This window comes from Oncorhynchus tshawytscha, linkage group LG02 (assembly GCF_018296145.1).
Source record: "Oncorhynchus tshawytscha isolate Ot180627B linkage group LG02, Otsh_v2.0, whole genome shotgun sequence".
Classification (NCBI taxonomy): Eukaryota; Metazoa; Chordata; class Actinopteri; order Salmoniformes; family Salmonidae; genus Oncorhynchus; species Oncorhynchus tshawytscha.
The window spans coordinates 57,165,515-57,189,708 of record NC_056430.1 but is presented as its reverse complement, the minus strand read 5'-3'; the positions used below and the strand labels follow the sequence as shown (position 1 = coordinate 57,189,708).

At 39.4% G+C, this 24,194-nt stretch overlaps 1 protein-coding gene across 3 annotated transcripts in view; it reads right to left on the bottom strand.

Moving 5' to 3' along the window:
• Positions 1–24,194, bottom strand: part of cpne1 (copine I) — a 66,510-nt gene that overhangs the window by 26,398 nt on the left and 15,918 nt on the right. For 2 of the 3 annotated variants that reach the window (XM_024444293.2, XM_024444274.2), the window contains exons 1-5: positions 15,569–15,726; positions 12,537–12,668; positions 478–657; positions 249–323; positions 61–132 (exon numbers count right to left, since the gene is read on the bottom strand). In XM_024444293.2, coding sequence (XP_024300061.1) covers positions 61–132; positions 249–323; positions 478–657; positions 12,537–12,668 — 459 coding nt within the window. In that variant the 5' untranslated portion in view covers positions 15,569–15,726. Of the gene's footprint in view, positions 1–60; positions 133–248; positions 324–477; positions 658–12,536; positions 12,669–15,568; positions 15,727–24,194 lie in introns of those variants that run through there. The other variant, XM_024444285.2, reaches the window with a different exon arrangement.

The following is a 24,194-nucleotide window of genomic DNA, read 5'->3' as shown; positions in this document are numbered from 1 at the left end:
TCTTAATAAAGTAGGCCACTTTCCATTTGAAAAGACTGCACTGAAGTGCCTCTATTTTACCTTCTTATCCAGGCCTTTAGCCTCCACCTCCAGCACTATGGCCCTGTTATCCTTTATCTCCTCAGCAGTAATCTATAAAACACACAATTTAACACAAATGAGAGAATTCATTTGAATATTTCAAGACAATTTTTGCATTAGCCTTATGTTTGTTATCACAACATTTACACAGCCAGTTAAATACTTACAGTAATGGTGCCTTTGCCTGCAGGCTTCCCCTTTTTCAGTTGTAGAGGTCTGGTAATCTTCTTGCTGGACACAATCTGAAAGGCAAAATGGTTGGTTGTTGGAGACACCATCATTCGTGTTAGAAATTCTATAACAACATTGGGTTAAGTTTACACTTAAGAAAAAAAAATGTACACAATGTATAATAAGGATGCGGACAAATTGGTCCACACATTCTTAGAGCCTCACCTGTCCCAGTGTGCACTCTAACCCCCCCAGGAAGTCATCATCCTTCAGATCGACAGACTTGTTGTCTATGTCATAGACACCCAGCTTCAACTTCTGCACCTTCTCAAAGTGGTAGTCCAGGAGCAGCTTCTTGGAGAACTCGGGGTCCTGGCAGTTTTTCACCTGCTCTGTGCGGTCCAACTGTATAGTGAAACAGAAAACATCTTCATGAACAAACAATAGGCCATTTGAGAAAATACAGAAAAAGCCCTTAACCAGCAATGCAATTCAAGAAATAGGAGATAAGAAAATATTTACTAAAACTAAAGTAAAAATTCAAATAAAAAGTAACAATAACGAGGCTATATACAGGGGTTACCGGTACAGAGTCAATGTGCGGGGATACAGGTTATAGTAGAGGTAAGTTGTACGTAGGGGTAAAGTGGCTATTCAGTGTTGATTGCCTCGAAGCGAGCATAAAAAGGCATTTAGCTCGTCTGGTAGGATCACGTCACTGGACAGCACGCGGCTGGCTTTCCCTTTGTAGTAAGTAATAGTTAGCAACCCCTGCCACATCCGACGAGCGTCAGAGCCGGTGTAGTAGGATTGAATATTAGTCCTGTGTTTATGCATTGCCTGTGTGATGGTTCGTCTGAGGGCATAGCGCGATTTCTTATAAGCATCCGGGTTTAGTGACCCGCTCCTTGAAAGCGGCAGCTCTAGCCTTTAGCTCGGTGTGGATGTACCTGTAATCCATGGCTTCTGGTTGGGATATGTACGCACAGTCACTGTGGGGACGATGTCGCCAATCCACTTATTGATGAAGCCCGGTGACTGAGGTGGTATACTCCCCCATGCCATTGAATGAATCCCGGAAAATTGTCTAGTCTATACTAGCAAAACAGTCCTGTAGCGTAGCATCCGTGTCATCGGACCACTTCCGTATTGAGTGAGTCACTGGTACTTCCTGCTTTAATTTTTGCTTTTAAAGCAAGAATTATAGTCAGCTTTTCCAAATGGAGAGCTTTGTATTGGTCTCTGTGTGGATTATAGGTGGTCTAAAGTACAAATAATGTAGATAGTGTGGTCTATAGCTTATCATGAGGTACTCTACCTCAGGCGAGCAATACCTTGAGACTTCTTTAATATTAGACATTGCGCACCAGCTGTTATTGACAAAGACATACCCCCACCCCTCGTCTTACCAGACGTAGCTGTTCTGTCCTGCTGGCGCACGGAAAACCCAGCCATCTCTATATTATCCGTGTTGTCGTTCTGCCAAAAATAAGATATTATAACTCTTAATGTTGGTAGGATAACCTTGAACGGAGATCATCCAGTGAAAATAGAACAGATGGTAGAGGTGGGGGTTACCCACTCGCCGAAGAATTCTCACAAGGCAGCCTGATCTCTGCCCCCTGTATTTCTGTCTTTTCTTCATGCGAATATTGGGGATTTGGTCTCGCAAAGTATATACTGCTTCTCCGTCAGACTCATTAAAGGAAAAAAATATTCATCCAGTTCGAGGTGAGTAATCGCTGTTCTGATATCCAGAAGCTCTTTTTAGTCATAAGAGATGGTAGCAGCAACCCTATTTACAAAATCAAGATTGTTATAATACTGTTATTGCATCAAATGGTTGTTTTATTTTATAGGGTTCTTAGAACTCTCATGTGTCTGTGTTAACACTGACAGTAAATTTAAGATGACTTAGGTGATAAACCTAACAAGCCACATTCCATCCATGCGAGGGAGATTATCCCTGTAACCTTCCAGTCAGGCTGGAGCAGATGGCTCGGGTTGAGAGGAACTTCGTTTTCGGGGCCAAACCCTGGATTCCTTACAATGAGAACAGTCTTCACAACAGATACTGTTCGTTGAGAATTATTCATTTCTTTCATAGCAAATGCTATCTGGCTGGGGGAATAATCCTCTCTCATCAAGTGATCCATTCCACACATCTGTTGTTTGTCATGTAGACTAAGGGGGTGCATCTATGCCATATAAAATATCTTGGTATTCTTTGTGTCGGGGCTCAACCCAACAGTCAAGAGTATTTAGTTGACCAGCCTCGTTATTGCATAGCACTCACATCCTTCACTAGTGTGTGTGGTGTGATCTGCTTTCTTTATTAATAAGTGAATAAAGATTTTAGTTTAAGTATAACTCTGAAAGTTTCTCTCATTTGATAATAAAATAAATAACCACAAGTTAAATGCGGGAAAAATAACATTATAGCAGTTTGCTAGGAGTTCGTAAAACGGCAGCCATCCCCTCCGACGCCCTTATCCGATGGTGACAGAGATTCTCACATGGTCCTTATATTAGGCTAGCTGTATTACTGGGCTAGATCAGCCAATATGCTAAATGTGGTTTGAAGAGAGCAGAGTTGCAATTACACTTTCTCAAGAGCTATTTTTATAGCCTACCTTTTAGGAGTGGGAAGAATTATAGACTGAGAAATATGGGTGATCAATATTTAGGCCTTTCTAGGCAATATTGTAAACTGTAGCCTAATCTATTTAGGAAATACATTTCCTTGGAAAAAAACTGCCCCGTACTTCTCCAATTATTTACCTTTTTCCCCACCTTTATTTAACTAGGCAAGTCAGTTAAGAACAAATTGTTATTTTACAATGGCGGATCATGTATAGCCTACTCAATTTGAGACCATACGTGCAACCCGATCGCGCGGGTATGGCTACCGAACTTGAAGCCGCAAGAACGATGACGCCGACCCTTGCTACGTTTCGCATAGGCCTATAGGATATGGCCTAACTTCTAGGAGGATGATTTGCAGGCAGACAAAATGGGTAATCAACACTTCTTGAAAATTAAAAGGCGCAACCCGTGCGCACCTAAGTAGCCTAACCTGTGCGCATTGTGCCTTTACATTTTTTTTTTCATTGAACTTCGACTCACATTAGTTGAGCACCCTCCACTTCTTCCCATTATCAATATTTGACACTGTATTTTACTACAATTTAATCTTATTTAAGTTAATTTCATATTCAAGTTCACTGCCATGTAATTCTCCACCCACGTAGGCAGCCTACTCTATTTCAATGAGACCACAAATATTAGGCACACTTGAACTCACGTCCAACTAGGAGGCTACTAAAGATGAAGCAGCTGATGTGAAAAATGTGCTTTTAAATAAAAGGTGGTAGGCCTAATAAAGCCTCAAGTTGATTTACAAACTGTATCAAGGGTTGATAGATGCTTCTCCCCGATGACACAAAATATGTAAAACAAAAATGTGAGGAAGACCTGGTAGAAGCTATTGATGAAGAATGGATACATTCTTGGGGGAGGCTTTTTCCTTCTTATCTTTTCTGTTTTTTCCCCCTCGTTGCTGTCCTCGCTGTTGTTTGTTTCATCCTGGCTACTTTCTTCTTCACAGACATCCTTCCTGCTGCTTGTTCCATCCTGGCTACTTCTTCACGGACATCCTTCCTGCTGCTTGTTTCATCTTGGCTACTTTCTTCTTCACGGACATCCTTCCTGCTGCTTGCTCTCCTCAAATTTGCTTCTTGTATTTCTACTTTCTCTTCTCTTCTGTTACATTTCTACATTTCACCAGTTCTCTTGAGGTCCTCTAGTGCTTCTTCACACTCCCTCTTCTGTTCCATTTGTTTTGCTGGTAGTCTATCTTCCATTCCAGCACCCTATGCAGCTCCTAAATCTCCCACCTCAACCACCAGACACCTGGCCACCCCCAAATGGGTTGTGAAGGGGTGGGACTCCAACTCCGTCTGCTGGTGGAGGATTCAGCAGTGGTGGATACCAGGGGGCCCCATGAAAGGGTTCCGCTCGGAGAAGGGCTAGCCAGGCTTCTTTTTCCTTCTGTTCATCCTCTTTCGTCTCTGGTAGTTCTACTTGTTTTAGCATCAGTCTTCTTACAGCTCCATCTATTGAAGCAAGATGCTTTTTGAGGCAAACCACGCACACAGTTCTGGGTTCCGCATTTACAGCAAGAAGCAGTCTCCTGCCTGACTGAGAAAGCAGTAATATTCTGATGGCACCACATACATACCTGTGTGAGTCAGGGCTCTCAACTCGGGTGTACTTAAAAAAAAAAAAGTACAGAAACAGACTCAATGGTGAGCACAACCTCAGTGGTGCAGTGTTAAACTGAACCCAGAATAGACACGCTTGTTGAAAACTTCAACCAGCCACACACACACACACACCTCTCATTAGGACTGTGTGGGGGTTTTCTGTGAGATGTGATCAGTCAGTTTATTCCAATTCAGAATACAAATGTATTGTATCAGCAACAGTTCCAACCTAGACTGATGTAAATGTTTTTAAATGGGGAAAAATAAAACATGAATAGCTATTTATATTATTACATTTAATTTATTTGTCTACATTGCATTTGTTTTAGGCTGGCATAAGGGCATTGAAATGTACTGATGTTTACGAATAGTTGCATGTTTTCATAAGCTTGGGTCCCAGGAATAACTGAATATCTAATTTGGGTCCCAGGGTGAAAAAGTTTAACAACCCCTCTATTAGCTATGTTGACTATGACGTTACTTTAGCTAATATGGTGACGTCGCTGGAGGCGGTGCTTAGCAGTTACGATATGGTTTGGCCTGGAAAGTTTTGCGCCGCCCTATGGGACTCCTAATCATGGATGGATGTGATGCAGCCTGGATTCGAACCAGATACTTCAGTGTCACCTCAAATTTCTCTCCTCAACCTTTGTGCATCTACGTTGAACATTTTTCATAGGCTAGCTTGCAGCAATCTCATGATGGGTATATTGAAAATTTGAGTATCAAGTATTAGCCTAAACCTATCGCTGTTACATTGAACTGGGTGAATGGAAATGGAAATGTTTCAAAAGCACAAATCAGTGGACTGGAGATGCTAAATATGTTTGTTAATTAAAATCAATTACCGTTATACCGTCAGTCATATGCATGACAATAACCGACTGATAAAACTTTCATGAGCGCCACGACGATGATACCGCCTATAGGAAGGTTAGACCTGGCAGAGTGCCAGGACAACAACTTCTCCCTCAACGTAGACTACAAGAAAAGGCCGGCCAAGCACGGCACACATTCGCCACACACAAACTGCTGCTACTGTCTATCCTGTTGCCTAGTCGCTTTACCCCTCCCTACACATGACCAAACGAACGTGGACACCTGCCCAATGAACAGCTCATTCTAAAATCATTGGCATTAATATGGAATTGGTCCCCCCTTTGCTGCTATAACAGCCTCCACTCTTCTGAGAAGGCTTTCCACAAGATGTTGGAACCAGAGGTCGACCGATTAATCAGAATGGCCGATTAACTTCTCTAGGGTAGGGGGTCAGCATTTGGAATTTTGGATGAAAAGCATACCCAAATTAAACTGCCTTCTACTCAGGCCCAGAAGATAGGATATGCATATAATTAGTAGATTTGGATAGAAAACTAAAGTAAAAAAATAATAAAATGTCTGAGTATAACAGAACTGATTTGGTAGGCGAAAACCTGAGAAAAATCCATTCAGGAAGAAGGATCTTTGTGTGTAGTTTTCTATTCAATGCCTTTACAGTATCCATTGACTTAAGACTCAAATTGCAGTTCCTATGCCTTCCACTAGATGTCAAGTCTTTAGAAATTGTTTCAGGCTTGTATTCTGAAAAATGAGGGAGTAAGAGCAGTCTGAATGAGTGGACCCTGCCGTGTCAGAGCTTTTTCATGCGCGCGACCGAGAGAGTGCCTTTCTTGTTTACCTTTTATATTGACGACGTTATTGTCCGGTTGAAATATTAATAGATTATTTAGGCTAAAAACAACCTGAGGATTGAATATAAACATCGTTTGACATGTTTCTATGAACTTTACGGATACAATTTGGATTTTTTTGTCTGCCTGTTGTGACTGCGTTTGAGCCTGTGGATTACTGAAGAAAACGCGAACAAACCGGAGGTTTTCGAATATAGACTTTATCGAACAAAAGGAACATTTATTGAATAAATGAATATCTTCTGAGTGCAATCATATGAAGATCAAAAGGTAAGTGATTAATTTGCTCTATTTCCGACTTGTGTAACTCTTCTACTTGGCTGGTTACTGTTTGTTATGATTTGTCAACTGGGCTATGTTCTCAAATAATTGTAAGGTATGCTTTCACCGTAAAGCATTTTTGAAATCTGACACAGTGGTTGGATTCACAAGAAGCTAATCTTTAAACCTATGTAAAATAGTTGTATCTTTTCTGAATTTGTATAATGAGTATTTCTGTATTTGAATTTGGCGCTCTGCAATCTCACTGGATGTTGGCCAGGTGGGACGCATATCCCAGAGAGGTTTTAACTAGTCCAACGCTCTAACCACCTGCCTCTCATTGCACTCCACGAGGAGCCTGCCTGTTATGCAAATGCAGTAGAAGCCAAGGTAAGTTGCTAGCTAGCATTAAACTAATCTTAGAAAAAACAATCACTAGTTATAACTACACATGGTTGAGGATATTACTCGTTTAACTAGCGTGTCCTGTGTTGCATATAATCGATGCAACGCTGGGGGATGATTTAACAAAAGCGCATTTGCGAAAAAAAGCACAAACTATAAACACCAATGTCTTTCTTAAAATCAATACACAGAAGTAAATATTTTTAAACCTGCATATTTAGCTAAAAGAAATCCAGGTTAGCAGGCAATATTAACCAGGTGAAATTGTGTCATTTCACGCAGTCAGGGTATATGAAACAGTTTAGGCCGCCTGGCTCATTGCGAACTAATTTGCCAGAATTTTACATAATTATGACAGAACATTGAAGGATGTGCAATGTAACAAGAATATTTAGACTTAGGGATGCCACCCGTTAGATAAAATACAGAACGGTTCCGTATGTCTCTGAAATAAACATTTTGTTTTCGAAATGATAGTTTCCGGATTCGACCATATTAATGACCTTCTTAAGGCTATGGGTTACCCTAAAGGAACTCCACCCCCCTGTTCAGCTGAAATGGTGGCGCAGGGAATGCAAAAATATTCTTAGAAATATTTAACCTCCACACATTAACAAGTCCAATACCTCAAATGAAAGATAAACACCTTGTTCATCTACCCAGCGTGTCAGATTTTTAAAATGTTTTACAGCGAAAACACAGCATATGTTAGACCACCACCAAAACAAAGAAAAAACGTAGCCATTTTGTCCAGCAAAATATAAATTGACAAAAGCAGGATTAAAATAAATTAAAAAAAATTAAAAAATTCACTAACCTCTTGAAAATTTTCATCAGATGACAGTCATATGACATGTTACACAGTACATTTGTTTTGTTCGATAATATGCATTTTATATCCATAAATCTCGGTTTACATTGACGCCATGTTCAGAAAATTCTCCAAAATGTCCGGAGGAATTATAGAAAGCTACGCCAGATAACAGAAATACTCATCATAAACTGACTAAAATACAAGATCTACATATAATTAAAAAGATACTGGTTCTTAATGCAACCGCTGCGTCACATTTTTTTTAACGTTACGGAAAAAGCCTAACATTGCAATAATCTGAGACGGGCGCTCAGACGTAACAATATTTCTCCACTATGTTGGAGTCAGAAATACAAAATTACAACATAAATATTCCCTTACCTTTGATCTTGCATCAGAATGTAGTGCAAGGAGTCCTAGTTCAACAATAAATCGTTTTGTTTCATAATGTTCAATTCTAGTGTCCAAGTAGCAGCATTTGCTACCACTTTCAGCTCAAATGCCCAAAAAATTACTTCTGGTCCAGGATAACTTTGCATCAAAACTTCCAAATTACAGGTCGACGAAACTGGTCACAAATTTGCAGAATCAATCTTCAGGATGTTATAATCATACAGATCGAATAGCATTCCAACCGGACCATTCATGTTCATCTGGGGCTGATTGGAACAGCCGGAGCACTCGAACGCAAACGCGCCTTCAAGCACATGGAAATCTTTTGCGACACTTACTACTTTCCTTCCCATTAGGTCAAAGTTCACAGCAAATGCTCCATTACGCTTTCTACTGAATGCGGACATCTAGTGGAAGACATAGGAAGTATTTCCAGATCCATACCTTGTTGGGAAGGGAGGGGCCGATGTGGTCAAAGTTGCCCCAACTTTCAGGATTTCAAAACTAGTTTGGAAGATTGCCTGCCCTGTGAGTTCTGTTATACTCACAGACATAATTCAAACAGTTTTAGAAGCTTCGGAGTGTTTTCTATCCAATATTAATAATATGCATATATTAGCAATTTAGGACAGATTTTGATGCAGTTCACTATGGGCACGCAATTCATCCAAAGGGGAAACACTGCCCCTTATCTCTAACAGATAACCTAAGGCTCGTATTTCTGTGTGTTATGTTATAAGTCTGATTTTATAGAGCAGTCTGACTGAGCGATGGTAGGCAGCAGCAGTCTCGTAAGCATTCATTGAAACAGCACTTTTGTGCAGTTTGCCAGCAGCTCTTCGCAAGCACAGCGCTGTTTATGACTTCAAGCCTATCTGCCTAATGGCGCTGGTGTAACCGATGTGAAATGGCTAGCTAGTTAGCTGGGTGCGCACTAATAGCGTTTTAAACGTCACTCGCTCTGAGACTTGGAGTAGTTATTCCCCTTGATCTGCAAGGGCCGCGGCTTTTGTGGAACGATGGGTAACGCTGCTTCGGGTGTGGCTGTTGTCGATGTGTTCCTGGTTCGAGCCCAGGTAGGGGCGAGGAAAGGGACAGAAGCTATACTGTTACACTGGCAATACTATAGTGCCTATAAGAACATCCAATAATCAAAGGTATATGAAATACAAGTGGTATAGAGAGAAATAGTCCTATAAGTACTATAAACTACAACCTAAAACCTCTTACCTTGGAATATTGTTAAAAAGGAACCACTGACTTTCATATGTTCTCATGTTCTGAGCAAGGAACTCAAACGTTAGCTTTTTTACATGGCACATATTGCACTTTTACTTCTCCAACACTTTGTTTTTGCATTGTTTAAAACAAATTGAACATGTTTCATTATTTATTTGCGGCTAAATTGATTTTTATTTATGTATTATATTAAGTTAAAATTAGTGTTCATTCAGTAGTTGTAATTGTCATTAATAAAACTTTGAATTTTTTTTTTTTTACGGACGCTTATTGGCTTTTTGTTCCTCCAATAATCGGTATCGGGGTTGAAAAATCATGATCGGTCGACCTCTAGTTGGAACATTGCTGCAGGGACTTGCTTCCATTCAGCCACAAGAGCATTAGAGGTGGTGCACTGACGCTGGGCAATTAAGCCTGGCTTGCAGTCTTCATTCCAATTCATCCCAAAGGTGTTCAATGGGGTTGAGGTCAGGGCTCTGTGCAGACCAGTCAAGTACTTCCACACAAGTCTCGACAAACCATTTCCGTATGGACATCGCTTTGTGCACGGGGGACTTCCCCAAACAGTTGCCAAAGTTGGATGGACAGAATCATCTAGAATGTCTTAGTTAGCTTTAGAGTGAAGATTTCCCTTCACTGGAACTAGCTTTACGCCACTCCAGCAGACGCTTGGCATCGCGCATGTTGATCTTGGGCTTGTGTGCGTGCGGCTGCTCAACCATGGAAACACATTTCATGAAGCTCCCAAAGAACAGTTATTGTGCCGATGTTGCTTCCAGAGACAGTTTGGAGCTCAGTAGTGAGTTCTGACAATATTTACACGCTACGCACTTCAGCAGTCCTGTTCTGTGAGCTTGTAAGGCCTGCCACTTTGCAGCTGAGCCGTTGTTGCTCCTAGACGTTTACACTTCACAATAAAAGCACTTAGTTGACCGGGGCAGCTCTAGCAGCACAGACATTTGACGAACTGACTTGATGGAAAGGTGGCATCCTATGACAGTGCCACGTTGAAAGTCACTGAGCTCTTCGGTAAGGCCATTCTACTGCCAATGTTTGTCTATAGAGAATGCATGGCTGTGTGCTTGATTTTATACACCGGTCAGCAACAGGTGTGGCTGAAATTGCTGAATCCACTCATTTGAAGGGGTGTAAACACACTTTCCGAATGCACTTTATATACACACACAAAAGTATTTCCGACTTTGCTACGTTATTCTAAAAAGGATTACATTGTTATTCCCCCCCCTAATCTACACAATACCCCATAATGACAAAGCAAAAACAGTCATTTTTGTCAATTTAAAAAAATAACACTTTTACATAATTATTCAGACTCTTTACTCAGTACTTTGTTGAAGCACCTTTGGCAGCGATTACAGCCTCAATCTTGACACTACAAGCTTGGCACACCTGTATTTGGGGAGTTTCTCCAATTCGCTCCGCAGATCCTCAAGCTCTGTCAGGTTGGATAGGGAGTGTTCGCTGCACAGCTATTTTCAGGTCTCTCCAGAGATGTTTGATCGGGCTCAAGTCCGGGCCACTCAAGGACATTGAGAGTTGTCCCGAAGCCACTTCTGCGTTGCCTTGGCTGTGTGCTTAGGGTCGTTGTCCTGTTGGAAGGTGAACCATCACCCCAGTCTGAGGATGAGTGCTCTGGAGCAGGTTTTCATCAAGGATATCTCTGTACTTTGTCAACCACGGGTGGATGCCAATCAAGTTGTAGAAACATGTCAAGAATGATCAATGGAAACAGGATGCACCGGAGCTCAATTTTGAGTCTCATAGCAAATGGTCTGAATACGTAAGTACTTATGTTTGTATTATATTTGCAAAAATGTAATTTACCGTTATTTAATCCATTTAGAATAAAGACTAATGTAACAAAATGTGGAAAAAGTCAAGGGGCACTGTATACTACTAACATGAATAACTTTCAGCTTAAGCTTTAAAATAATTTGGGATTGGTGTCCCGTCCACGGGACGGTTAAGCTAACGTAGGCTAATGCGATTTGCATGAGGTTGTAAGTAAAAAAGAAAATTTCCCAGGACATAGACATATCTGTATTGGCAGAAAGTTTAAATTTTTGTTAAATCTAACTGCACTGACCAATTTACAGTAGCTATTACAGTGAAAGAATACCATGCTATTGTTTGAGGAGAGTGCACAATTTTGGACATGAAAAATGATCAATAACAAATTAGGCACATTTGCACAGTCTTGATACACAATTTTAAAACAAATGCAATGATTCATTGGATCAGTCTTAAACTTTGCACATACACTGCTGCCGTCTAGTGTCCAAAATATCATTGCACCTGGGCTGGAATAATACATTATGGCCTTTCTCTTGGATTTCAAAGATGAGACAAAATAAATAAAAATGGTATTATATTATCCTACATTCCTTTCACATTTCCACAAACTTTAAAGTGTTTCCTTTCATATAGTACCAAGCATATGCATATCCTTGCTTCGGGGCCTGAGCTACAGGCAGTTAGATATGTCATTTTAGGCAGATCCTAAAGAGGTTTAAAAACACTATTTTTGGGAGTGAGGAACATTGTAATAAGGAAATATGCAGTTCAATTTTTTTTTTTATAAATGGATGAGCAACAATATTAACCGTTTACTTTGCAAGCACACCAGTAGAGGCATAAAGCAACATTTACTAGCACAGGCAAATGGTCTTTTAAGCATGTCAAAATTGCATTTGGAATATGTTCAAATGAATTTTTACATAATCAAAAATTTTTTAAGACAAAATAATGAGAACAGCTCAATAAATTGACAAAGATCTGTAGTTGAACAAGTCATTGCATGCATATATATGTTTATTTTTACTTGAAAAGACTTGACTCGAACATTGTGACTCAATATTGACTTAGTCTCACCTCTGTTGTAGCCATTGCGTGCTAGGAATATGGGACCAAATACAAAACTTCTGACTAATAAGTGAATTTGTCCAAATACTTTTGGTTCCCTAGAATGTGGACAAAAAGTGCAATCATTTCTGAACGATTCACCCGATATGGATGAAAATAGCCTGAAACAAAAGCTGACAGTCTGCACATTAACCTCAGTCATTGTATCATTTCAAATCCAAAGTGCTGGAATACCGGGGCATAACACACAATGTATCGGTGTCAATATACCTTTGGACCTCACTGAACGTTGCCAATTTTTAAACGTTTCGATTAGTTAGACTTTCTCCCTACCTCGGTCCACTTGTCATCCCCAATGCTCTGCAGCAGCACGCAGAGTGGGTCAGACTTGGATCCAACGTCTTTGTCGAGGAGATTGCTGCACGAGATAGAGAGTTCTACTTTTGACACACATTGAGAAGCCATCTGAAAAAGACAGGAAGAAAAAAAACAAGATTTCAGATCAAATATGACTATATTAAAAGCTAAAGTCTCCAGTTAAAAACAATAACGGGGTCCCTGCCACTTGCGTTGGTATGACGCTAAGGGAATGTGCCAGGGAAATTAAAATCCTCTCAAATTCATAGATAACGCTCCAGATGCAGGGAACGACAGTCCATTACATTTTTTTTTTATATTTGAAGCCGTTTACATTCTTGTTGTTTATAAACAATCGAGTAACGAACCCTTATATGTTGGGTTATGATAAAGAAAAACATGCCATGAGGCATTTATAAATTATATTCTTCAGGAATAAATATAAAGAATTTAAATTACCATTAACCGCTTCCCATATCCCAGGCTTTGCTTTAATGTACACTGCTCAGTAAAAATGGCAATTTTGAGTGAGTGAGTCAACCAGGTCGGCATAGAGGAAATAAAAAAAAATGGGACAGGTTCTTAGCTAGCAGATTGCAATGGGCTGGGATGCGATGCTCCATTAGCAGTCAGGTTAGATACTGTTTGGTGTAGCAGAGAACGGCGATTTTTCCTCAATTTCCGATTTGGAAGGCAATCAAATGTATTCTAAACATCCATGTCCAGTTGCAGGGGGTTTTGTTTGAATTCAGAAAATGTGATGTTATTAAATAATCGTTTTGCTCCAGGAAGTAATTCAACAACGTGCACACTGCCATCTTGTCAATTTCAAATCTTTTCTCTCATTGAGGGGATTCGGTTAATCTGGCCAAGGCACTCGGTAGGTGTGTTGTGCACCAGGAGAAAGTTGATTGCATTAGAGCCAGACTGACTTCCGGGCGTGAGCAAGGTGCCCCGTTCAATGCCTAGGTCAGCTCAAAAAAGTGACATAATTAAAAAGGGCCCAGTGTGTGTGTGTGACTTATTTTCTACTGTATTATTGACTGTATGTTTGTTTTACTCCGTGTGTAACACTGTTGTTGTACCTGTCGAACTGCTTTGCTTTATCTTGGCCAGGTCGCAATTGTAAATGAGAACTTGTTCTCAACTTGCCTACCTGGTTAAATAAAGGCGAAATAAATAAATAAATTGACCATGCAGACGAACAAAAGTGTCTCGTGGTCAAAGCAACAACAAATGCGCTCCTTGAGTGACAGGGGGTGGGACTAGGTCTGTGTGGAAAGCAGCATGGAGAAAGAGTGGAGGGATGACTCAAGTAGCGGTGTAAACTATAAGAATTGACGTTACACGCGGCATATCACATTTAACAAACCAAACATTCAAATACTGTTATAGAAGGTAAAGTAAAAACCCAAACCAGTCCGTGCATCAATACCGGTATATAGTAAAATACAGTATTACCGCCCAGCCCTAGACTCTACACACCTGCTCACATATGAGCTGCTGCTACTGTTTGTCTTATATCCTGTTGCTTAGTCCCCTTCCCCCTATACATATCTAACACCATCACTCCAGTATGGTAGCTAGGTAGCCTAGTGGTTAGAGCATTGGACTAGTAACCGAATGGTTGCAAAATCGAACCCTGAGCTGACAAGGTCAATTCTGTAGTTCTGCTCCTGAACATAGCAGTTAACCCACTGTTCCTAGGCCGTAATTGAAAATAAGAATTCCCTGCACATGTAAATATGGTATTGGAGCTGACTAAATATTTTCTGTATATAGTATGCTTGCTTTAATGTGCATTTCATATTTCATATTCTTATTGATTGCTGAATTGTTGGGTTTTGAGTTTACAAGAAAGGCACTTCACTGTACTTAACCAGTTTATAATATCAATAAGGCACCCTGGGGGTTTGTGGTATATGTTGCTGTATCCAGGCACTCCGTGTTGAGTCAAGCATAAGAACAGCGCTTACGTTTCGATCACACCGACAGCTTCATTGCATTTTGGTACACCAGAATGACATTCATTTCCAATTAAACGCTGCGTTTGCCTTGCAGCATTGCGTTGCAGAGGCAGTTGCAGGGCGTTCGGTGTGTTGCATATGTATCGAACGTATGCGTCAAACTGTATGCGTTCGGCTTGGCAGAAACGGTAGCAGAAGGTGAATGTTTTACTTTTGTTGCATACACACATGTCCAGATGATGCTGCACACTAGATTGCGCAACAATACTATCCGTGTTCTCGAAGCGTTAGCCGTTGTGTATTGGCCACATACCACACCCCCTTGTGCCTTATTGAGTAATCATAACAGTCAAACGAGTTAATTTTCCATCAATGGATGTGGATTTATCTTGGGAGTTTAATACGAGCGAATTATCTTCTCTTGAGACATATTCAAATTCCTTTATTTAAAGTGATGGAAAATTATCTGGGGAGTTTAATACGAGCTAATTATCTTCTCTTGAGACATATTCAAATTCCTTTAAGTCATAGCTCGCAATAATTATTATTTAGAGTTAAACCGGATATTGCATCTAACGTTGTTAAAAATTACGATATTTCTTAATTGCCTCAACGTTATGTTGAGGGAAAAAAAGGTTTATTGTATAAATATGTTAACTCTTTTGCTGTGAAAAAAATGTTGGGCTAGTTTTCAGGCCTTTTGGGCGGGTTTTGAGTAGTCGTCATGCTAGAAACCCTGGCTCACAACACACTGGTACTGTATATTTACAATAAACTACATACTTCCTAGTTAACAGCAAAAGTTCAGATGTGAATCAGACACCCTGAAAACTACCAGACGCTTATTTTATATTAGAGACTCGACATGGAGAGAACTTCCTATAAAGTTAACTCAACCATTAAAAAAAGAAGCCTGACAAGAACCCCAAGGCCAGGGCCTATTACGCCCATAAAATAACAATAAACGGATTTGCCTGCTCACCTCGATCTCTAAACTAGCAGAGGCTACTTTATAAAAAATACGTAGGCTACAAATATTACCTTGTCGCACGAAACGGAATATCAGGTCTCGTTTGAAACAGTTGTAATTGTCTTGCACTGAACAGCACACTGCAGTAACACGAAATGAATGTGGAGTCGAGGAAATATTTCCTAAAAAAGGTGTGGCAGATGGTCAAGTGAGCTCAACATTGGATGATCAGCCACCATAAAAACGTTCTTATTGGACAAGAGACAACGTCACTTGTGGTGCCCGCAGTGCAGGGGGAAGGGTCCGTCCGTGCTAGCCGAATTCCTTGGGACGTCCCACCCCATGCAAGCCGTTGAAGTTTAACATGGTTAAGGCAAATATTTGTATATTTGAGGTTATGATTAGGAAAGGGACGTCCTAAGTACTAGTAATAGTACTGACCGTGCAGGAAGTGACTACACACATATCCCGGTTGTCACTAGTTACCACAGCCACAAATTGTCTGTGTAGTAAAAAAATCATGAAAACCAAAATGTGCTTTTTGGTCTTAATTTAAGATTAAGGTTAGTCATGTTAGCAGTGTGCCTAGGGTTAAGTTTAGGGTTAGGTTTAGAAATGGTAGAAATGGGCGGGGTTTAGCCATTTGTGGCTGTGGTAATTAGTGACGAACGCATATCCCTGGTTGAAGCTGCACCCACTGAGACAGGGTGAATGATTTTTTTTTCTACAGATATAAAAGATGTAGCAATTTATAATTAGCCTATCCATCCGATGTGCAATAACGTATAAACTCCGTTCAATAAAAAGCCAGCCATTAACCACCGTTGGAAACGGACCAAGCGATACACGTACATTTGTTAATAATTTTATATTATTATAATTTGCTTGTACAATATCTATTCTAGTGTCACTAGCGCTGCATTCCAAACACTTAACAGACACATCCTTTCCCCCCAGCCCTCAAATTAAGTGGACACTTCTGATAACGTTTCATGACGTCTGTCGAGTATACACTTGCGGGGGAAGGGAGGAAGGAATGATTTTTAAACGGACCGCCCTTGCCCGGAAATTCGTCACATGTTTTCATCCACCGGTAGCTTGTTGGTGCTTTATATGCGCTACAGTCAAATATGATTGCATGTCTACTTACATTAAATATATCATTATTAATATACGCCTACTGTATAATAGCTAGCTAATTAATTAGCTAACTAACGTTAGCCTGCCTAGCTGGAACTTCTGAAGAAGGAAAATGTTTTATTTCTACAATTTCCAAAAACATCACTTTTACTAGACGTGTTTGTGAATTAGTAGCACAATTTATAACGTATTTACATTTGTTTATACTTACACTTGTATGATGACATATCCATATTGATGTTGAGGTTTTAAGTTTTGGCAGACTTTTCTTAGCAGATGTACAATCATCGCGAATTGAATTATGGGGCGTTTCAGGCCCGACGTGAACATAATAGTACATCCGCAAACGCTATTAAAAACGAGGGCTGAGTGGCTAACTGCCATTGCTTGGCGTCTTCATTTGGACCAACCACAATTTCGGCAATTTCCCTAAGGGCATAAGGCGATGGTAAATTGACGAAGGTGTGTCTTTTATCAGTTTGAAACGCAACCCAGATCTCTCGTGCCTTGCGAATTTGCAAATTAATAGGTAACCATGTCCTGATCAAAAATATTCTTATATATGACAGAGAGCAGAGCTTGAAACTGGTGCATTTTTGCCAAGCACCTAATTTAAAATATGGACGTCTGCAGTAAAATTCAACATCAAAATATACATGTTTTCATTCAAATCAGTTTTGTTATAATCCACTTATGCTTTGTGCTGGTTTAAAAGGTGTCCAATTTATTTATGCACTACTACTCATCTAAATGTAAACAATTAAGTAACATTAACACCACTAACTGAAGTTATTTGTATATTAGGCTACCACACACAAAGGGCACACAACCCTTTCTGTATTTTTATTTCACCTTTATTTAACCAGGTAGGCTAGTTGAGAACAAGTTCTCATTTGCAACTGCGACCTGGCCAAGATAAAGCATAGCAGTGTGAACAGACAACACAGAGTTACACATGGAGTAAACAATTAACAAGTCAATAACACAGTAGAAAAAAAAAGAGAGTCTATATACATTGTGTGCAAAAGGCATGAGGAGGTAGGCGAATGATTACAATTTTGCAAATTAACACTGGAGTGATAAATGATCAGATGGTCATGTACAGGTAGAGATATTGATGTGCAAAAGAGCAGAAAAGTAAATAAATAAAAACAGTATGGGGATGAGGTAGGTAAAAATGGGTGGGCTATTTACCGATAGACTATGTACAGCTGCAGCGATCAGTTAGCTGCTCAGATAGCAGATGTTTGAAGTTGGTGAGGGAGATAAAAGTCTACAGCAAATACCAAGGCTCTATTTCCTATGTAGGCTATCTAACATTTCCACTTTGAGCTGTAATTTTTTTTTCAAATTCTGGCTATCCATTTATCCACACTTATACATTTTATAACTATACATGCATTTCTACCTATATCCTTGGACAGAATGCCTATTCAGCTCAAATGATAATACAATCCTGTAGAACAGACAGTTTCAGCTCACTCTGAAGTTCAGCACATCAATTAATAAAAAATAAGTAAAGCAATTAAGTTAGTTAATAGCCAGCAACACTAGTCTTAGCAGTTCACTGCATCACTGAAATTATTTTTTCTGTATGATAAATGTAGCCATTTACAACCCAATACATTCGATCTTCTAGTGTTGCTGGCCTATCAATTGCACTCAATAAATAGCCATTTGTAAAGTTGATTGAGACTAATTGGGAACGACACAAATTAGGCAAATCAACCGGATACACTTTTTACTGAACAAAAATATGCATCACAATGAAATCCAGTGTCAATTGGAAGTGATGAAGCTGTGGCTTATTCTGCACAAGGCTGTGCTTGCGTCCCATGTCAGATTCACTCCGGATTTGGGATTGTGTGGTCCTCTATTATATCAAAGACCAGCTATATGGCCATTTCTGATATAGCCTACTGCTTTAGATTACAATCCGGTTAACGGCTTGATTTCAAAAGTGTGAGATCAGATGGGAAAATAAGGAATATCGTGAAGTCTAACCATAATAAATCATGTCCAGCAAAACTTTGCCTAGATATTGGAAGCATAATTCCACAAATACGTAATCTATTATACACCATGTAACCTCGCACAATTCATAAATATAACTAGTACTTACCTTTGCATGCAAATCCAACAGTAAACCAATTGGCTCTGCAAGTGGCTCTCATTGCCTTATACCTGACAGTTTGGTACCCAAAAAGTAGTGTAATGCATAATATTTAATATTTTAGCACACTGACTTTTAAAGGAAGCAAACCAAAATAGGCATGTATAAATACTGAATGACAGTTAAGTCCGAACTTGCTTTGCATTGCAACTCAACAGCTCTTTCCATGGGCTCTCTCTAACAGTGAAAAAGGCATCTTCCAGGCCATATTAGTTTCTAAATATGTTTTACGTTCATCAGCATGTTCAAAGCAAGCCCTAGGTTGTCATGTATGTCCACAAAACAGCCTACCATTTCACCCCAGTGCCATATACTAGGCCTTTCTCAATCTGTGGGCTCATTAGGACAAAGTGAGAAATGCAGATATCCCAAATATCAAAGAACACCCAGCATTTCACTCTTTAAAACATTATGAAATAAACAACTTAATTGATGAGTAGCCTATATAAAAAAAAGTCTGTGTACGTTTTTACAACACTTCAAAATAAAAATGAATGTTCAGAGAACTCATATGAATAAGTCAAAAATGTTCCATTAAACCGCATGAAAAAAACAAGTTACAATTAGGTTTAGCGCTAGGCTAGCTTGTAAGACAAGAAACAGATGTTATCTTAGCCTTCTAGTAGGCATGTTTGCCACTAGCATCTACAGTGGAATTGAAAGTGGGCATTGTGACAGTGGAATAAATGTGTACTCTCTTAAAACACACAATTTATGAACATAATTATATACAGTGCTCCATCTGTAAACTGTTTGTGCTGAAATAAAAATGTGAGACCATATCAACAGTAGACTACTGAACAAAATACAAAAACATTGAGTAAAGTGATCCTTAAAGGGGAAGAAAAAAAATATGGCAACTTCATATTCATCTCCAGCACCACCCCAGTATCAACATATGTGGAAATGGCAAATGTATGTTTTGTAGTAAAAAAAGATAGAAGATAAGCGTTTTGCAATGACATCAACCAATTAGTAGGGAATTAGTAGGCAAGGCCTACACATAATTGGTTAAAATTACACAATGCACTCCAATAATGTAATTTGAAACACTGAAACACTCTCTTTTTTACTACAAAACATAGAAATCTGCCATTTTCAGATATGTTGGGGAGGTGCTGGAGATGATGAATATGAAGTTGAAAAAAATGTTTTAAATTTCCCTTTTAAAAGGCAGGGGTGGACAACTCAGTTCCTGGAGGGCCATGTGTCTGCTGAGTTTTGTTCTTTCCTTTCAATTTGTTTGCAATTAAGATCTAGACAACCAGGTAAGGGGAAGTTTTAGCTAATCAATTACCTTAATTGATCAATAAAGTACAAGGGAGGAGTGAAAACCCGCAGAACTTGGCCCTCAAGGACTGGCGTTTGAGGTGCTTTAACCTCTCTGCGCACGGAACCCGGTAGTGGGATGAAATTCGACAACATACAGTGATCGCTACATAAATAGTCATATTAAACATTCATGAAAATACAAGTGTCTCACATGTTTCGAAAGCCTAGAATCTTGCTATTCCAACTGCGTTGTCAGATTTAAAAAAGGATTTACTGCGAAAGAATACGATGCGATTATGAGGATAGAGCCCCATAAAAACAACTATTTCAACCAGCACAGGCATAACAAAATCAAACTGCAATAAAATAAATAGTTTACCTTTGACGATCTTCCTCTGTTTGCAATCCCAATGCTCATTGTTACACAATGAATGGTCTATTTTTTTATAAAATCCATTTTATAGCCTAACACGAAACATTTTGTGAACCGCTTGTGTCGTGAATTCCGTCTCATTCCATTTTCGACGACACACTCGAGGTAAATACACACACAGAACGTGACTTTTCCAGTCATGTTTGGTTTCATTGCAATCAACTGGTTTGTTTGTAACACAACCAAACCTGATGGGTCATTTCGCGGGACATATTGACTGAAAGAAACTGATTTGAAGACAACAAGTAATGACATCATTGTGCACCAATGATTTGCCTGCTGTTTCGTTGATTGACTGTATTTTAACCCAATGACCACTGATCGTCTTGAAATCTAGCTGGGTAGATAGCCAATGAGCTGAGGTAAACGGCAATATGTAATGTTTATGTGTTGGAAGACCAACCCATGTAGTAAACTCCGACGTAAAGAGGTTAATTCGCCATTGAAGTTTCATACCGGAAGGAGCAACACATGTTGCACACAGCGTTGTTCTGGTAAAGCGCATATTCAGCTGTTTATATATCAATCAGTATGGCGACTAAGTCAGGGAAAGCTAAATCTAAGTCTAGATATACCGATGTACACACAATTTTAGAAGAAATTGATCGAGGACGATTCATTTAGCGATTCCCAAATGGAGGAATATTTTTTTGAACGGAGATGACATCGTATTGGACTGGTAAGTTCTTCTCATGCTAAATGCCGTTGTTTGAAATTAATAATATAAAATATTATTTGTGAAATGAAATAGCCTATTTGAGGCTGTTGAGGGGAGTGCAGGCCCACAACAATGGCCAAAGTGAAATGGAGACAGTAGATACAGCTGGTCTGTTGTAATATAATAAAGACAGTAGACCTAGCTGGTCTGTCATAATATAATAGAGACAGTAGATCTAGCTGAAATGTCATAATATAAATGAGACAGTAGATCTAGCAGGTCTATAATAAGGTTGAATATATTATGTTCCCTGTACTCTATATATATCTGTTATTATACCTGTTGATACAGGGTTCATATGTGAAACTATTCTAACTGAACATTTTCTTTCACAGTGACACTGACTCCGAATGGGAGCCCCCAGTGCCAAAGTGTCCATCCCCCACTGAAGCTGGTTCATCCAGCTCCTGCCACAAGTGGTGTTCATCTGCCCAAATGTATTTCTGTAGGCATGGATGTGCTATGGCACCTGGCATCAGCAGCATAATATTGTGTAGAGGACTGAGGGTCTTCCAAATATTGAAAGTGTTATTTTGTAAATGTATATATTTTTTTCTTCATATTTTTTTCTCCATTTTTGGGGGGTTTAGAATACCATTTTGGTATTTTGTATATAGTTATTCCATTCAAAATGTATAACTTCACCAATTTGTCCACTTGGGTACATTTGGGCTACTTGTGTGGGACACCTGGGTCACTTTATGATAAATGTCATGTAAGCACACTCATTTTGGAAGTTATCATTCTGAAACTTTGCACAAGTACTGTTGCCCTCTTATGTTTTTCACTGAAATTGTCCCCATCATCCTATCTGAATGTTTGTTTTATCTTGTCTTGTTCATTTTAAAGATAATACAACAATAAAAAGAAAAAAACATGTTTTTTTTCTCCATTGTATTATCTAAACCAGATCTATTGTGTTATTCTCCTACATTCAATTCACATTTATACAAACTTCAGTGTTTTCTTTCAAATGGTACCAATAATATGCATATCCTTGGTTCTGTGCCTGAGCTACAGACTGTTAGATTTAGGTATGTCTTCAGGCGGAAATTTAAAAAAGTAGGGGGTAGCTCTAAGAGGTTGTTAAAGGCTGGTTTCCCAGACACAGATTAAGCCTGGTCCTGTTTTAAAAATAATTCTTAACAGAGAATTGCCATTGAAAGGGCATTTTAGTCCAGGACTAGGCTTAATCTGGGTCTGGAAAACCAGCCTACTGTATGGGTTTCTTGGCAAACCCTATCAAATGTCCCATTCAACCCTATATGGTCACTTGCAAAACCTCAATATAGCCTATATTACCCTTTTTAAGTAGTTTAAACAGCAAAATGTAGGCCTAACTTAAAAGGCCCAGTGCAGTCAAGCTCTTCCTGTGTTATATAAATAAAATTAGGTTGGAATAACACTGAAAATGATAATGCCCTTTTCCCCCTGCCAGACAATTCAACCTGTTTTGGTGGGATGGGGTTTTGGCCTGCTCTTTGAAGCTATTTTGTTTATTTTTGACCATTTTAATTTAAAACAAATCACAGTAAGATACCTAATTATTACCCAGAAATTATTTGAAAACTGCTACATTGGGCCTTAATAAAAATTAATTCATTACCTGGACCGTTTGGTCAAATCTGGGTGCCTTCCCAAAACCATTTTATTGTTCATATGGAAAATCATCAAGCAAGTGAAAAATGAGAAAAATAGAATGGCTTGTAAATCTGTCAGGAATGTAATTTTATTGACAAAAGTGTAAGCTAAACAGTATACAGTGCTTTTCGAAAGTATTCGGCCCCCTTGAACTTTGCAACCTTTTGCCACATTTCAGGCTTCAAACATAAAGATATAAAACTGTATTTTTTTGTGAAGAATCAACAACAAGTGGGACACAATCATGAAGTGGAACGACATTTATTGGTTATTTCAAACTTTTTTAACAAATCAAAAACTGAAAAATTGGGCGTGCAAAATTATTCAGCCCCCTTAAGTTAATACTTTGTAGCGCCACCTTTTGCTGCGATTACAGCTGTAAGTCGCTTCGGGTATGTCTCTATCAGTTTTGCACATCGAGAGACTGAATTTTTTTCCCATTCCTCCTTGCAAAACAGCTCGAGCTCAGTGAGATTGGATGGAGAGCGTTTGTGAACAGCAGTTTTCAGTTCTTTCCACAGATTCTCGATTGGATTCAGGTCTGGACTTTGACTTGGCCATTCTAACACCTGGATATGTTTATTTTTGAACCATTCCATTGTAGATTTTGCTTTATGTTTTGGATCATTGTCTTGTTGGAAGACAAATCTCCGTCCCAGCCTCAGGTCTTTTGCAGACTCCATCAAGTTGTCTTCCAGAATGGTCCTGTATTTGGCTCCATCCATCTTCCCATCAATTTGAACCATCTTCCCTGTCCCTGCTGAAGAAAAGCAGGCCCAAACCATGATGCTGCCACCACCATGTTTGACAGTGGGGATGGTGTGTTCAGGGTGATGAGCTGTGTTGCTTTTACGCCAAACATAACGTTTTGCATTGTTGCCAAAAAGTTCAATTTTGGTTTCATCTGACCAGAGCACCTTCTTCCACATGTTTGGTGTGTCTCCCAGGTGGCTTGTGGCAAACTTTAAACGACACTTTTTATGGATATCTTTAAGAAATGGCTTTCTTCTTGCCACTCTTCCATAAAGGCCAGATTTGTGCAATATACGACTGATTGTTGTCCTATGGACAGAGTCTCCCACCTCAGCTGTAGATCTCTGCAGTTCATCCAGAGTGATCATGGGCCTCTTGGCTGCATCTCTGATCAGTCTTCTCCTTGTATGAGCGGAAAGTTTAGAGGGACGGCCAGGTCTTGGTAGATTTGCAGTGGTCTGATACTCCTTCCATTTCAATATTATCGCTTGCACAGTGCTCCTTGGGATGTTTAAAGCTTGGGAAATCTTTTTGTATCCAAATCCAGCTTTAAACTTCTTCACAACA